At 40.4% G+C, this 17,603-nt stretch overlaps 1 protein-coding gene across 13 annotated transcripts in view; it reads right to left on the bottom strand.

Annotated features, from left to right (window-relative positions):
- FRYL (FRY like transcription coactivator) overlaps positions 1-17,603 on the bottom strand; it is a 137,892-nt gene that overhangs the window by 57,626 nt on the left and 62,663 nt on the right. For 7 of the 13 annotated variants that reach the window (XM_083629855.1, XM_083629856.1, XM_083629859.1 and 4 more), the window contains 11 exons: positions 16,632-16,724; positions 13,983-14,081; positions 13,395-13,496; positions 10,373-10,417; positions 6,683-6,786; positions 6,441-6,549; positions 5,615-5,701; positions 4,369-4,540; positions 2,850-2,982; positions 2,447-2,554; positions 1,164-1,401 (listed from right to left, as the gene is read on the bottom strand). In XM_083629855.1, the coding sequence (XP_083485981.1) occupies positions 1,164-1,401; positions 2,447-2,554; positions 2,850-2,982; positions 4,369-4,540; positions 5,615-5,701; positions 6,441-6,549; positions 6,683-6,786; positions 10,373-10,417; positions 13,395-13,496; positions 13,983-14,081; positions 16,632-16,724 (1,290 nt within the window). The remainder of the gene's footprint in view (positions 1-1,163; positions 1,402-2,446; positions 2,555-2,849; positions 2,983-4,368; positions 4,541-5,614; positions 5,702-6,440; positions 6,550-6,682; positions 6,787-10,372; positions 10,418-13,394; positions 13,497-13,982; positions 14,082-16,631; positions 16,725-17,603) is intronic. The other 6 variants (XM_083629857.1, XM_083629858.1, XM_083629864.1 and 3 more) reach the window with 1 other exon arrangement.

Below are 17,603 nucleotides of genomic sequence, written 5' to 3'. Positions count from 1 at the left end.
ATACTGGGACTACAGAAAGCCAGGCAAAATATTGCCGCTAATTACACTATTGTTATGATCCTCCTACTCAGAAGCAGCAAGATCAAAGAAACAAGCAGTACCAAAGCAGTTAAGGAATAAAGGAAAAGGATGGAGAATGCAATCTCTGTACCCCATACAGCAAACTTTTCTAACATGGTGCCCCTCCAGATGTGCAACTCCCATCAGCCAGCATGGTAAAGTTAAGTAACATTTGGCATGCACCATATTGTGGAAGACTGCTTTTAAGCCTTTCTATAAGCAAGATATTGTTTCCTAAACAACTCAAATTCATCCTAAACTTCGTAACATGTTTCTTCTTCTACTTCACTATTCCTGTGTCTACAACCTGTGCCATTCTTTTTCTTACTTTTACCAGTATTTCCATTCTGACTAGTCTCTAGTAATTTTTCTATCTGAAGAAAATATAACTTTGTGACACTGGTGGGTGTCACCCCCCCCCAATATAATTTTTATGGAATTTTCTGTTTTACAATTTAAAGTACTCATTTACATCCTTAAGAAATCTATCACTTCCATCCTTCTCTTTCTATGGTTCGTTTTACATATCATAAATCCCTGCATATTTTACAAAAAACTATACCATTCAGTATTCCATTATTGCATCCATGAAAACTTATTTACACTGTTGAATTTATCTGCCAGCGTTTTCAGCTGTACACAATTATTTCCCATATATTGAATAAAAACTTTTCAATCTTCTTTAAATTTTAAATGCTTTTCTTGTTCTCTTATTGTATATGTTAAGTCTGCAAGCTGCACATATTCTGTCAACTTAAGTTGCCATTCTTCTTTGGTTGGGACCTCGTTCGTTTTCCATTTTTGGGCTAACAAAACATGGGCCGCAGTAGTGGCATACATAAATAACCTTTTTTGACACCTGGGAATTTCAGTCTGAATTATCCTAAACAGAAACGACTCTGGGAAAGTACTTTTAAACATTTTTTTTCCAATTCATTATGTATTATTTCCCAATACTCTTTTACCCTTTTACAAGTCCATGTGACACTGGTGTTTTGATAAATGGTGAAATATAATGCAACTTAGTCCCAGATAACTGTGAGGCATTTATGGCTGTATTAAGGCATACACACTGACAATAGCTTCGTGCAGCACAGTTGTACCTGAGCTTCTTGGCTCTTATTTTGCACTTGGACTGCTTGTTTCCACTGATTGATTAGCTGCACTAGCATCTTGACTGCATTGTCCAGAAGTGTTGGATGAACATCAGTGACCTCACGAACAATAAAATATACAAATCCTGACAGAACATCTTCCCTCCAATCTGGAAAATCCAGCATTAATGCTTGCAACGTATTGAAAGCCAGGGCACGCAGTTCCTCATCCATGTGAATTGTCAACCTGTGGGGAACCAAAATTGCTGTTTAGAACTAAAGGGAAGAGTTAACACATTATGGAAACATGGTTCAGGATGGGAAAGATGGACGGCAACAGTAGTAGGGAGCATGGTGGGGCTCTGCCTGGCCTCCCTCTAAGTCACTATTGCATACCGTGACAGGAGGCAGGGGAAGCGGTAACAATCTTATATTAAGACTGTAAGCCACCTTGCAGACATTGAGTGGACAGGATTGTATTCAACTAAGTCCTACTCAGACTAAACCCACTAAAATCAATGAACCTGTTTGCATTTCTTAGTGCAGAAAGTATTGATCTGATGTGTAGAGATCTTTCCTATTCTAATTAATTCAAGAGGGGTCTGGAAGCTTCTCTGTGTGAAAGAAACAAGCAGAAGGTTCATGATGTTTGGGTTATACCTTCAGAGAAGTTGAATACAGCTAGCTTAAACTGGTTCTCTTATCTCTTCTGTCAAGGTCATGCTGACTATCACTATAAAAGTAAGGCCAGAAGGAGCCTGGGTTTCACTTTCCATTTCTATATCTTTTCCTTCTGGTGTGGTGTTCTGTACATAGTATGCTTAGTGTTAAGGTTTAGACTTCTTATAAGTTATTTTAAGTTTAAGTTAGATCTGCTGTAACTGGATTTCTTATGGACAGTGCCAATTCTGAATGTATTGGATTTGTGACCATTATGCTCATTTGCCTTCAGTAGCAGTAAAGCTCTACTGGATGAAATACAATTGCCTCTGGTCTATTTTTGGGGAATCCTGCAACGTGTTTACGTTTTTATCCTGCTAACTATACATTAGAATCTACTCTGGATCAATATTGAGTAAATTTCAATAACAGTCAGGTCCATTCACTTCAATGGGCCTTCTCTGCGTAGGACTAGCTTTGAAGACCACCCAAAAGGTTAAATAATCAATCTATTCTGCCCTATTGCAAAAATATTAATCATTCAGATAATATATTGATAATTTTAACCACAGTTTCTGAAATTCATCTTTAATACTGTAAATGGGTTTTCTCATTAAAGGTTCAGTCTCTACCTTGCAAGCAGTTCAATAAGGTCAGTTCTGCTCATGCCATCTGGAATTAGCCTTGGGATAGCAGCAATACAAGTTCTAAATAAATCAATTTTCGGTTTTCTCTCACCGCTGTGAAAATAAAGCAGGTTTAAAACCATCAAAGGAGAGTTGACATAGAGCTCATTAGCGCATTAGATACATGCATTAGGAATTCAATTGTGGATTTTAAACATTTTTGATGATAAACTGATACACATTTTATTGTAACCTGATTTCTATAGGCACAGTTCTAGAACTGCTAAGCCCTGTTGACTACAGTGGAGCCTAACAATGCTTAACAATGCAGGATCATGCATCAACTCTCTTTCAGATATAAGGAGTACTGCAATGAATCAGATATAAGCATGATTAATTTGTTACGTACGTGATCATGTCTTCCGGTTCCTTGTTAGACATCTGAATACTAGTCATGCACATTGGCCTTCCAACTTCTTTGTCTAGATGTCTAAGGATACTGTCCAGTGCTTTTCTTACTTGAGGATAGTATATTGACATTCCTGAAGAGGGAACACAGTTCAACAGCGCTTGATCCTCAACCATGTACTTTAGTTTAACTTTCACCTTTTTTGAGTCATACTAGATACTCATTTTTGCATTGATCCTGAAGCCACCGTTTGATGGTGAATTCCACTGAGGCTTAGCTCAAGTAAGGTGTTTTTTAAAGATAAAGGACATTCCAACGAGAAATAAATTAGCCTTGGGACAGGCTAATCTTTTAGAACAGAGATATCTTGGTAGTCAAACAAAAACTTGTGGATGCCACACAGGACCCTCCAACTAGGTGGGGTGTGTTCCTGATATAATTTTGTGCCCTGAAGGTCAACTTGAAGCCATAAAACTCTCTATTCTCAGGGATCTCAGATTTTTCTTGCACTTGTAGTGTACTTTTTAAGAACTACATGTGCACAAAAAAATGCAGTGCATATACACACACACACACACACACACACACACACACACTTATTGGAAAATCCTTGGGCTCACTTGGATTGACAAAGACACCAGCCAGGAATATAGGAGCAAAGCAGCAGGCTGTAGGCCTGATCTTTATTCCAAAGACTCTTGCAACAGGACTTCCACCCATCCACCCACCACATGGAAGAAGCAGCAAGAAGCCTCGAACAAAGGATAGCTCCAACTTTTATAAGTTTTCCCTTATACCCATAACACACTTAGTGAAGCATCATGCAGACATCACAAATACATCAGGGTTATGTCACATTATGGGAGGGGGTTTCTGGCAGAAACCTGATCATCAGGTTTGCCCCCATCTCTCCCTTGCCCTATATTTACAAGTTCCTGGGTTTCCCAGTCAGGTAATCACACTTCTTTGTCCTGACTGAGAACCTAATCTGGTTAGGGGTTCTGGCTTTGGCTACGTTAAGGACTGACAGTCAGAGAATGAATGGGTATGGATGTGTATGATAAGTTTCTAGCTCTTAAACTGGAAAGCTCTGAGCAAGAGAAAGGAATGCATGGTTCATATTTCCACTTTTTATTATCCATTAATTATACTTGTACACTGCTCTTCAATGACGCTTTATGGATTGAATATGGGGGTATATTGTATTTAATTATGGGGTATCAGAGTTTTTAGGGGGTTAACCAGGCTGGGATAGCAGGCTTGTTGGTTTTTGAATGTCTGATGTAGATTTTTTCAATTTCATTGTTCTGTATGGGACAATGACAATAAATATTATCGTATTGTATCGTGCAAGATATGCACTTCTACTGGCCCTTGCAGTAATAAAAAATATGATCCACAGGCTGATTTAATTTTAAAATGCACTATTAGATTTGTTAAGAAATAAAACCCCGCTTTTTTGTACCATTATGATTCTTATACATTCCATTCTTCCCCTTCAATACCATCACCGACTAACCTATAACTTTTGCTTCTTCATCTGTCAGAGTTTTATTGAGAAAAATTTTCTTGACCCGGAGGGTGTTTCCTGAGGGAAGTACAACACCTGTAGTTGGCATAGGTGGTTCGCCGTCCTTCTGTTGTAAACTGTCTGCTATCACAAGGAAGACTCTGAGCCCTATATTCATTCTCTGCAGAAGGGAACATTTATTAGCAACCTAGGCATGCTGTTGCAACTCATGTTAAGTTACATTTTACAATATGAATATTCTTCTCTCCTTCTGCAGAGGAAGTGCTCAACAGGCCAAACATTCAAAATCAACATCTCCACAAAACATCTTACTAAATAACCATTAAAAGTTTGCTAACCTTTGCAAAATAATGTATTCTAAAGAAGATATCAAAACTCAAGGGTTCTATTGAGTAAACCAGGAGTGGCCTATGTGATGTCCTCCAGATGCCGATAAGACTACAACTCCCATGAGCCTCAGCCAGCATGGCCAATGGTTGGGGATAATGAAGGTTGCAATCCAATAACATCTCAAGGACACCAGGTTGGCTAACCCATTAAAGGTAAAGGCAAAGGTACCCCTGCCCGTACGGGCCAGTCGTGTCCGACTCTAGGGTTGTGCGCCCATCTCACTTAAGAGGCCGGGGGCCAGCGCTGTCCGGAGACACTTCCGGGTCACGTGGCCAGCGTGACGAAGCTGCTCTGGCGAGCCGGCACCAGCGCAGCACACGGAAACGCCGTTTACCTTCCCGCTATAAAGCGGTACCTATTTATCTACTTGCACTTAGGGGTGCTTTCGAACTGTTAGGTGGGCAGGAGCTGGGACCGAAAGACGGGAGCTCACCCCGCCGCGGGGATTCGAACCGCCGACCATACGATCGGCAAGCCCTAGGCACTGTGGTTTTACCCACAGCGCCACCCGCGTCCCGGCTAACCCATTGGTTAGCCTCAAATCAGGTTCCTGTGCAAGTCAATCCCAAAAGGACAGATTGCATGCTTGTACCAACCCAGCACCTGGCAGACAAATATGCAGTCAAACTAGTCCTGCCTACATGGATTAGGAGCATATATGCTCAAGAATATAAAGACTGTAGACAGATTCTAGATCTGAATTGTCTGAAAACATTGGCAAAGTTCTAGAATTTCTAAGGAAATGCACTGCTGTGAACCTGCTTCAGAACTGCATATGAAATTGACTGCCTTACAAACAAACTTAAAAACACAACAATTATTTTTAGCTCCAATTTTGTTTTACCTCTGGATTAATAGTGAAGGTTTTAGGTGATTTCCCAACACTGAGAAGATCAAAAATGATTTCTTTCATTGCGAAATCCAAGCGTTCCTAAGAAGAAAATCATGTCTTCGTAAGACTTTTCGTAAACTGTAGCACATAATCAAAGCCAATAAAGTGAATATTAGAGCTTTGTGTTTTAGGATAACTGGCTCAAAACTAGTTACTATTCTTAAGTGAATTCTCTATAATGCAGTGTACCAGTATTGTTTTTATTTTAATGCAAATTATTTGAAAGCAGTAAGCTTTTCAAATGTAGATTGTTTTTAAATGCTCTACTACAGGAAAAAAGCGTTTCTAGTGATGTATTCAAAACAGTGATGTGTGTGTGTGTGTATCTTGCAAGCCTGCCAACTCTTTTGGCAAATAAGAGTTATGCAAAGGAAGGATTTTGCTCTTGTTCTTGTCAAAAAGCAACAGCAGACTGCCGTGGCTAGAGCAGTGGTTTTCAAATTGTACTCTGTGGAACCATGGGGTTTCTCAGAGGCTTATTATGGGTTCCTCAGTGAAGATAGCAGCGACGGCAGACAGGCTTCACTCAAAGACAGCTTGCCTATCACCACTGACTATCCCTGCTACATGAAATCAAAGGGGAGCACCTAGTGTGTTCTAGGCTTCCTTTTCAGCTCAATAATGCCTAACAGACCAACATAAAGCAAATGTGCATCCTATAACATGTTTGTAAGTGCTCTGAAACTGCAGCAGGTTCTTTGGTAGGCAATATGGAAAGGTGGCAGATTTGAAAACAGGAGTGTTACTGTGCATTGAAACAAACTGCAGAAGGGCTCACCTGAGCAATGAATTGAATAATTTTTACAAATATGTTCAGAGGTGTGTCTCGAGGGACCACACTGCGAGAGCCTTTTGGGAAAAGTGCCGATACAATGCTCATGAGGCGGCTGCAGAGGAAACAATTGAGAGATCCGCATTGAGAAAACCCAGCAAGAGTATTATCATAAAATAGTCACGGTACTTTTCAATATGAAGGAAAAAGTTACAAAGGTTTCAAATATACTGAACCAAACCGCTTACCTTTGTGTCACAGTGTTGCTTTCACATTTTATTCTAATAACATAAACCCATAATAATCTATACAGCGATTCCAGTGCAACTCGAGACATTTTGGGATCTTTGTTCTGTTAAAAATAATTTTAAAAAGAGAAATATTATGTTATGTATAGGACTCCACTTTGAATGGATATTTTAAAAACACTATTAAAACACTAATTTAAATAGATTACATTTCATTATTGGAAATCTATGCTGTAATACATTTGTGACCAAGAGCCCTTACCACAAACAGCATATGTATGATGCACCGGCTGCCACACAGGGCTTCTAGGAAATGACGATGTGACATAAGCACTGATGCAAAGCAGAAGGATAATCACAGGCCTGCCCTTCTACAACACTCAGCGAGCAAGAGCAAGAGCCAGAGCACTTTCTCCCCCCCATCCCATGAAAACTGTACTAGTAGAATCTGAGTGCAGGTTCTAGGAAGGCAGGAGTGGTATTCTGAGCTGGCTGAAGCACCCACTCCCCATTTCCCTCCACTAAGACTGTCTTGGTCTCTTCTACTTTCAGGTGCATGGGGGCTATGTTGTAGCCAGAGTGGAAGTGCCACGTGCACTAGAAGCAGGAGCATTCCTCTTCCCCTCTCTTTTGCCAAGAATAAAAGCTGTCTGTTCCTTCCACAACACAACTGCTTTCAGTCCCGGTCCTGGTTAATAGGTTCTATGAAAATTACTCCCAAGTATGTGTGCACAGAATTGTAGCCTTAGGGTGCAAGCGCACTTGAGATTAAGTCCCAAAACTGCATGGGACTTACATCTAAGGAAACAATCACAGGAACAGCTTATTAGTTGTTCTGAGCCAGTGAAGGAGTGTCTTACAATTCTTACCTCCCTTGCTCCCTGTACTCTTAACTCCACAGGGCTCCCTTTCACTGGCTCACCAATAAGCTACTTCTTATTGGAAATGATACTATAGAGTTCTGACACACAAACGACATTTCAGAAGGTGGAAGGCTTTTGGCTAGGAAGCCTGATATGGAGAGCTATAGGGGACCAGGTTTCACATAGCAGTTGTAATTTAGCAACCATATTTTTGGTGGAAGTCCTTTGGTTAGAATTATTATACATACGTATCACATTCACACTGAGACAACCTCGCTAGTTCTCAATGCTGACTTTGTTGTGCAAAGCCCTGGTATGTTTAAATCACACATTCCTTGTTCACCATTTCTTGTCGTTATTTGCTTGCTCTGATCACCCACCTGCACATACCAGAGTTAGGAACCATTAGATGGACCCAAACTATGTTAGCTGAACTTAGGTATCACTGAAATCAACCAGAGGAGTTAACTCCAACTTCAGCTGCACAGAAATTTTAAGTATAGCTACCTTAGTTTGAATTCAACCCTACACTATTATAGTTACATACATACTAATGCATTGGGGGGACTGTGGGGTAAATTAATTAGAGGTTACTTTTCTCCATTTTCAGCTCACTTCAGTCTGATGAACCCCTCTCTGACAAAAGACACCCACCAAAATAAGGCATTTATCACCAAAGAGTAAATAGTGAAAATTTAGGTAACTATTTTAGCAAATATTTGGGGGGGTGAAGAAATAGCTCTTTGTTTGCAAAATTAAATGAAAACAGCTAAGGTCCCCCAGTGTTCTGCCAACACAGAATAGTTGACAGTTCTCCCTTTTTCATGTTTTTCCTTAGGAGGGACAAGCTCCTGCAACAAAATGAAGCCAGTGCTAACACATTTTCATTCTGGTTAGGCTTCTCTCAAAAACATACGCTATTATCCCTCTTCTAGAAGAATCATTCAGAATAGCAATCCATCAGGTACATCACTTAACATGTTCAAGAAGAAGAGTATTAATTTTTCTTACTTCTTAAAAATTCATGGGCAGTCATTCACTGCAGAGCAGAAAAGACCTTATCGGTTTAGGGGGCAAAGGGGGGGATCTGAATGCTCAATAGCTTAGCAAGCTGCTAGCTTTCTAATGTTGTCTGCAAGGCTTCAGGTGGAGAGTGGGAGCTATTAAGAGGCCTCAGCACCTGATGTGGGCAACAACAAGCAAGCTCCAAGCTCCTGCTGCTCTCTAGCAATGTATTTAACTCCTGAGCAGATTAAGAAATCTGCCTACTTAGCATTATTTCTCTTTGGGAGACACCAGCCAACAAGGCACGTGTAAAGCAACTGACTCCATGATTCACTTAATCCCAGCAGGTTCTGCTCCACTATGTACTACAGGGAAGAATTGTACAATATCTAGTCCTAAGTTGTATCTACTTAGTTTCCACATTAGTTCACTCTTTAACATTAAAACTTGAAATGAGATAACAAATACATTATTGATGAATGGAGTGTGTGTTCATGCCTGTGAGAATGGGTGAAGGGCGTGTGAGAGAGAATGAATGGATTACTGTGAGACATATGTGTCTTGTTTTTTATGTGCACGTACATGTACAATGGAAGAGAATCAGAATGGATGGGGTGTACGTAAGAGACAGAACAGATGATGGATGAATGGGGTGTGTGCTTGTGTATGTGAATGGATAAACTGATGTGTGGCAGGAAGAAAATGAATGAAGAATAAATGAATTGTGTGTGTGTGTGTGTGTGTGTGTGTGAGAGAGAGAGAGAGAGAGAGAGAGAGAGAGAGAGAGAGAGAGAGAGAGAGAAGGCAGTGATGATATGGGGGCATCAGGTGACTCTGGCCCCACCTACTGCTGGCATGCAGCAAATAGATTATCCCTGAGAGAATGTGGCCCTTGACAAAGGGCAACCACTCTTCCTTTAGAAACTAAACTCAGTCACTGCAATCAACAGCATTCCAAGAAATAGAGATTAAAAGGAAGCCAATATTGGTTCAGTCCTCAATACCATTCTCCCACTGGTGTCTTTCAAACATTTTCAATAAGCTCAGAGCAGATCCACAAATAAAGTTACGTAGTTTTCATTCTTGATTAACGTAAACATGCTTTGCTTCACTCCCCTGCAATTGATCCAAGTCAACTACGTATAATGAATGGTGGTGGTTTCTCGTTATACTTACAAGCCACACACTGAATCGGGGACCTCGGCATCATAAAATGCTCAGTTCAATCCAAAGCACAGGGATGAATAGAGCAGAGATTGGGAACCTGTGGATCTCCAAAGGTTGATGGACCTCAACTCCCATCAGTACTAGCCAGCATGGCCAGTGGTCAAATATAACGGCAGGTGTAATCCAAGAGCATCTGGAGAGCCACAGGGTGCCATATCTGGAACAGAGGATGCAGATATGAAAAATCATGCACATACCTCCTCATTCTTACAAGACCCCTAGCACGGTCTACATGTTCTCATATTGACAAGGAGAGGAGAAAGGGAGAATGTGGTATGAAAGCCATAGCTCCCCCCCCCCCCCGAGAAAACTTATTTCTTTGTGCACTCACATACATGAAGCATTTTTAACAAGTGCAACAGGAATGTAATTAGCATTAAACTATACCACGTGTGCAGCTGTTTCTTCTATCCACTGAAACTAAATTACTCCTGATTTTCCTTTCAAAGATTAGCTACTATTTCTGCAGTTGCTTCTTCACACTGTGATTGCAGTTTGCATACAACCAAAGAGGACATACAATGCAACAATCAACCCCCCCAAATAAGTCAGACAAAGCTATTTCTTACTTTGCTAATACAACATATTAACTTACCTGGAGAGTTTCTATTTGTTTTCTGATACTGTTGTTAGATGGCATCTAAATAAAGCAATGCAAGACAGCAAAACATAACAAACATGAGAACGGGAAGCACATGCATGTTAGATGAAAAAATAAAATAATAAAAAGCACAAACAGAAAGCTGCTTACGGGGGCTCTATTCAGCAGAAACACACTTCTTTTTGCAGATAAGACACCACTGCCAGCTACCTGCAGTAGTGGTGTGGGATGGAGAACATCATCTTCCTCCTCCTCCTAGTGGTAATGGTGTTGCTCACCAGAACAGAGACAGGGTGGAGTAGGAGGGTAGTGAGGTTGCCACCTCCAACCCAAAGGTACCTGCTCTCATCCTGTAAGTGGCAGCACCACTGCCACCAGGAAGACACTGATGCCACTCTGTCCCAGCCTTATGCTCATTAGCTCGGACTGCAGAATTGAAGGCAAGCGTACTCTGGTCTCTGCCACTAGTCAGGTGGCCATGGCAATTTGAAGGCACCACTCCTGCCTTCCAGGAAGAACATCATGCCAAAGGGATGACCAACCTAGCTTCATTCATGATCCAAAGGAGCTACAGACCATTTGTTTCACTCCTCCTTCTAGGAAGAACACTCTGCACCAGCTGCCAGTTACCCTAGGGCTTCAGAACCAAAGGAAGATATACTCTAGTCTCTGCCATTAGCCAGGGTGCCAAGGACCACTATATGTTTTTTAAAAACATAAATAAAAACCCGCCTTATATTTTCAAATTATTTCTGAAAGTGGAAGAAATTCAAATCAATTGTTATAGGCATTTGCCAATTTAAAAAAGAGAGAGAGATCAAAATCTCAATATACAGCAGGAATATTGTTGTAAATTCTAGTCTGAAAGTTTGACATCTGAGATGAAATCCTCATATACAGTTAGTACTGTAAATGTTATGTGCCATTTCTGTTGAACAGAGCCCCATAATAAAATGTTGTGTTGTTAATGGTCAACAAAACTATGTTAAAGTATCAAACACATGCTTTATGAGTTCTAATTAAAGTCCCTAACAACAGAAATTTTATGCATCCATTGCCAGCAATAAGGGTTTTTCTAAATAAAAGAAGTGAGAGATACCAGCATCCCTCCTCTATATGCTACACAGAGAAAGCTTCAATAGCAAGTAGACAGAGACAAACAAAAAGTAGACATTGCAAAATAGCTGCAAATGTGTAAAGGAAATAGACAAAACCTTGACACAATATAAAATTATATGTGGAGATGATCCTACAGTAAAACACCTAGCTGCTAGATTTTGCATGTTTCACTATTATTTACGTAGTTTAAAACAGGTACAGTTCTGAAGTTTTCGCAAAGGCAGATGCAAGAAACACTTATAACAAGATGAAATGCAAGACTCCAGTTGTTAATATCAACCTATCACCAGCAGAAATTCATTAAATATTTGGCCTGTATACAACATAAAATTCTTGTTAAATCCATTTTATCAAAGGAATGAAAATATATATACCCTGTGAAGTCCTTTGAATTCAGTAACAGGGAAAACATGTTTTCAGCTTTTCCATTGAAATAAGCATGACTCAAAAGTGGTCAACTGTGGCCAATTTCACCGTAAGCAAGTCTTTGGACCATACCCTAACAGTATGGAAATGGCATGTTTACTATGCCCATATGACTGAACCCACACCATTCTCTATAACAAAGTGATATAGAAACCATGTAGGAAGGCAAGATTATGCTGGAGAACCATCTTATACATAACCATTCTAGTCTCTGATGCTAGTGTGTTTCTTCATGTAGAATGCTCTCCCTTGTTGTCTTAGATGGGTGAACATAAAGTGCACTTTGATGCATGCACAGAGCGATATCCCCCTCTAGTGACAGATATTCATGCCTCATGGAGCACTCAAGAAGGCCCCAAGATCATGAGCATAATAAATTGGTCACAAATGGTTTGTTGCCTGAGCAATTTAAGTTGGGCTGGGCCTTGGTGTACCTTTAATAGTTAACTTGCAAATAGCTAGGATCTCAATGCGTACGTTATTTAGACTAATCAAATTAAGCAGATGGAAAAATTCACAACATTGGAACAAATATAGTTTCTTGGTTTGGTAGAATTTCAGAAATGAAAGTCCTTCCAAAATTTATTTTCATCTTCCTGGCTTTAATAACTCCCATTCCACAGAACTTACTCAGTAAGAGTCAAACATTTTTAATCACCTCTTAATCACCAAAGAATTGGCCTTAATAAAATGCAGAAACTGAGGTTAGAGGGATTGCAGGCACCAACATAAGAATTGTGCATTGGTGGAAGAAAGAATGGAAGGAAAGACATGTTGTAGAGCAAGAAGGAATGTGATTTTTCTTGAAAATATTGTATTTTAAAAACAACAAGAAGATAAGCAAAACAGTATCAAGTATTGTTAAAATTTGGTCTAAATATCAGGATCTTTATCCCAGAAATTTCACCTGAATCTCTTCAAGTTTACTCTGATTTTATGGAATAAGTAATTTTACTGGGTGGAAAGTAACGTATCTCAAAATTAATGCATGTAGCTTTTTGACATTTGATCAGAGTAAATAAAAATTTCTGGAATTTATATCTAACATCGATATTTACAAAGCTAAGAATATGTTGTTGTATCCAACTCAGTGATACTCAAAGCAGACCCAGTGAAATCAATGGGCTTAGGTTAGTGGGTTTCAACAGTTACAAGCCATGATTATGATTCAAAGGCATGAGATTAGGAGGAATCTGACAGATTTTAAATCTCTATTATATAATGAACTTGCAGGTAAAGATATTATATCAAGGAAATATGCAGTATTGATAAAGCGGGAAATAAAATCACAGAGAATCAGGACTGAAATTATGCAGATTTCATTTATTTTGCTAAACATGACAATAAAAGGGAAGTGTCATAAAGTTATTTACCAATGGTATTTTATTGCTGCAAAAGGTTGTGCTGCATGGGTGGAGGTCTGCAGCACTCACACACAGACATTCATAAATATTAAGAGAATTGTCCTTACCTTTAAATGGGACAAACAGTTCTGCAGGAAGATATGCCAATTATTTAAAAAAAACTGCTTCTGACTGACACACAACAAGCAGGTGATCAGTGGATACAAAGCCTGTTTTGAGGAGGAAAATAACTTGTCAAATTTATCTTTCAGAATTACAGTACGCAAGAGAATAATTGAAAGATTTCCATACAGAGTTATGGAGTTCTGCGGTTTAAAAAGCTGTTTCACTAAACTTGGGGAGGGGGAATAAATCAAACAATCCTCAAATCAAATAGACTACAGCTTACTGCTCTACTTCTCAGTCATTCAACTTCTGAGTCCTATGTCGCTGGCCATTCCTGATATCTGTGTGACTACTAACCTCCTAGTGGTGCTGCATTAAAACGGCTAGCACATTTGCAAAGCTAAGTGGGGCTCAGTAGGGTTTCAAATTGAATGGGGGGCTGCATGTTGAGATTCCTGCATTGCAGGAAGTTGGTCTACAACACCCTCAGAGTCCCATCCAAGGCTACAATTCTATGATTCTATGCTACTTTGCTAAATTGCATGCATGAGTTCTGTACAAATACTCAAAACATAAACATTTTCAAATACCAATGAATGCTTCTTTCTTGAGCTCAGGTCAAAGGTAGTCTGGTAAAGCATTTCCACAAAGTTTTTCAGACATGGCACATTCACTTCATTTTTAACAGCCTAATGTCGAATAAAGAAATAGACCAAAAAGAACTCTTTAGAAAAGGAAACAGAGACACTGAAATTCACAGCATGATAAAAGGCTCTGAGAAATAAGCATTTAAAATCACCTTACAGATTTCATTTAAGTCTTGCGGCTCATATGAAATGAATGTGCAATAAATCATGCAGCAATAAAGTTAGTCAAGCAATGAACATTTACATGTAATTAGGTTTAAAAATAATACAACCCTATCAATGGAGAAAAGTGATTCTGAATCACAGGTTCTTGTACGCTTCATTCCAATCCGCTAATCAGGACCGGGAAGAGGAAGGGATCTTATCAAAGTTGTACTGCATTTTTAAAGTGCTGGATCTCCCTGACACACCTGGCTGATACCTAGAAATAATGATATATGCTACAGCTTGGATCAGATCCTACTTTATCCCCATGGTATGGCTCCACATATGGCCAAGACTCTCACTAGGTTGAAGTTAGTCTTAGTATGCAATCTCTAAAGAGGCAGCTGCATTTATAATTAGGTTATCAAGATCTTTTAGTTGGCTTTAATCAAGACATCGGCTGAAATTTGCATGCATCCACATACATAAACAAACAATACTTTTTTTGAAGATCCCGAATCAAGAGAGTTCTATTTTACATAATAATGATAAAAAACAAAGTTGAAAACAAATATTTAAAAAATATGTACAATTTTGTAAAAATGATTTTGCTTTCATTTAGATTCAACAAAAAAGGAAAAATTTTTATTTATTTCACCAAAGTTGTAATGCTTTGGTCTTCTTTTGTTTACAGGTTTAATGGAAGGTTTGAGACAACTGAAACAACTACCGTATTTTTCGCCCTATAGGACGCACTTTTTCCCCTCCAAAAATGAAGGGGAAATCTGTGTGCGTCCTATTGGGCGAATACAGGCTTTCGCTGAAGCTTGGAGAGCGAGAGGGGTCGGTGTGCACCGACCCATCTCGCTCTCCAGGCTTCAGGAAGCTATCAGCAAGCCTGGGGAGCCCACGGGAGTTCCCGCGGGGCTCCCGACGCTGCGGATAGCAGCCTGCCGCCCGGCGCGCGGGATGCCCTGAAGCAGAGCGTCCCGCGCGCCGGGCAGACATCCGCAGCGTGGGGAGCCCTGCGGGAGTTCCTGAAGCAGAGCGCCACACGCGCAGGGCAGACATCGGCCAGCCCCACAAGCTCGGCGGACAGCGGGGAGGTGCAGCGCCACCATCCCGCTGTTCCCCGACCTGGTTTTGGGGGGGAAATAAAGGGGAAAATGTTTTCCTTTATTTCCCCCCCCAAAAAAATAAAATTAGGTGCGTCCTATGGGACGGAGCGTCCTATGGGACGAAAAATACGGTAACTTTGGATTAATTCCCACCATACTTTAAAGTATACACCTGCAGGCCTGAACAGACCCACAATAATCACTGGTATGTCACGGGGAACAGAGCTGGTTCACATGTAACACCAAGTTAAACTATGGGTTAGTGTGAATCTGTGAGCGGGAAGCCTCCTGGAGAGAATATTGTGGCCATTTTGCTTCTCCTTCTGCTGCGCTATGTCATGATTTGGCTTACAGATAGGTAGCCGTGTTGGTCTGCCATAGTCAAAACAAAAAAAAAAATTCCTTCCAGTAGCACCTTAAAGACCAACTAAGTTAGTTCTTGGTATGAGCTTTCGTGTGCATACACACTTCTTCAGATACACTGAAACAGAAGTTGCCAGATCCTTCTATATAGTGAGAAGGTGGGGAGGGGTATTACTCAGAAGGGTGGTGGGAATGGGTGATTGGCAGATAGCTGTGATGAGCCTGTTGACGACTCTTAACGACTGCAATAGGTCTTACAGGAAAAAGCAAGGGGTGAGAAGGTGAAAAATGGCTTTGTCATGTATAATGAGATAAGAATCCTGTAAGACCTATTGCAGTCGTTAAGAGTCGTCAACAGGCTCATCACAGCTATCTGCCAATCACCCATTCCCACCACCCTTCTGAGTAATACCCCTCCCCACCTTCTCACTATATAGAAGGATCTGGCAACTTCTGTTTCAGTGTATCTGAAGAAGTGTGCATGCACACGAAAGCTCATACCAAGAACTAGCTTAGTTGGTCTTTAAGGTGCTACTGGAAGGAAAAAAATTTTTTTGTTATGATTTGGCTTAGTGAGTTGTGTGAACCTATGCTTGTGGCTTATCTTGCTTTAGATACACCATGAGCTGTAAACAAAACTTGCAAACCAAGGTTTACAGTTTGTAGTTTGCCTACAGAAGACAAACCCTGAGCCTAGGTTCAGATGACATGCTAAGTCAAACGAAACCATGGCTTAGTTCACAGCAGTGCAGCGCAAGGGGTGGCAGAGGTAGAAGCACATTAGCTGCAATCTCCTTTCCAGAAACTCTCATGATTACGCATTCATGCTAAGCCATATTTTGGCTTACTGTTATTACACACAAACCAGATCTTTGTCTAAGCAACACAGTCAAATGGGGGAAGAAAACATGTGCGCACGTGCTTACACACACACACACTCTTCTGTGGAAGAATGAAATCTACTCACAGCAGCAACAGGAATGAGTATTTCTACAAACAAACCAGCCAGTGAGTGCTTTATGTCTTTGTCTTTTACTTCCAAGAAGTACTGTGCACATTCCTGTAAGAAAACAAGTAGACAGATTATGAAGAGCTTCCCATGTTCCCATGTTCATATATGAGAAATCTAATATAAAAACAAATGTGGCTATGCAGTGCCAATATTTAGTATGCATTAGCTGCAAATCAATGGAGCCCAATAAAGCTCTGACACGGAACCATTAGGAGCAGCAGCTTCTCCATGCTATTTTATGGGAAGGTGCGTGGCTCAGCAATACAGGACATGCTTTAAATGTAAAATGTCCAAGGATCAATCCCTAATGTTTTAGAAGACTACAAAAGAATCCTATCCATGACCTTCAGTCCTCAAATTTCACCACCCCCAGCATCCAAAGGTCTCTTCCCCCTCAAAAACTCTACCCTTTCTCCTTTGAGGGCCTATATGCTTGGAATTGCCTCCCTGTTTAAAGGATTCTTTTTCTGCCTCTCTTTCTTCAAATCCCTCCTCAAAACCTGCTTTTTGTGAAGTCATTAGCTCAGCAACCTAGATACAAAGCCTGTAGCTAAGCACATGCTATGCAAACAATCACATAAAATCATAGAAATGTAGAGCATGGGTAGGCAAACTAAGGCTCGGGGGCCAGATCCGGTCCAATCGCCTTCTCAATCCGGCCCATGAACGGTCCGGGAATCAGTGTGGTTTTACATGAGTAGAATGTGCCCTTTTATTTAAAATGCATCTCTGGGTTATTTGTGGGGCATAGGAATTCATTCATTTTTTCTTCTTCAAAATATAGTCCAGCCCTCCACAAGGTCTGAAGGACAGTGGAGTGCCCCCCTGCTGAAAAAGTTTGCTGACCCCTGCTGTAGAGGATCATCCAGTCCAACCCCCTGCAATGCAGGAATATGCCGCTGTCCCATATGAGGACTGAACCTAAAA

The sequence above is a fragment of the Podarcis filfolensis genome, assembly GCF_964270895.1.
Source record: "Podarcis filfolensis genome assembly, chromosome: 9".
Classification (NCBI taxonomy): Eukaryota; Metazoa; Chordata; class Lepidosauria; order Squamata; family Lacertidae; genus Podarcis; species Podarcis filfolensis.
This window is presented reverse-complemented; position numbering and strand designations above follow the sequence as displayed.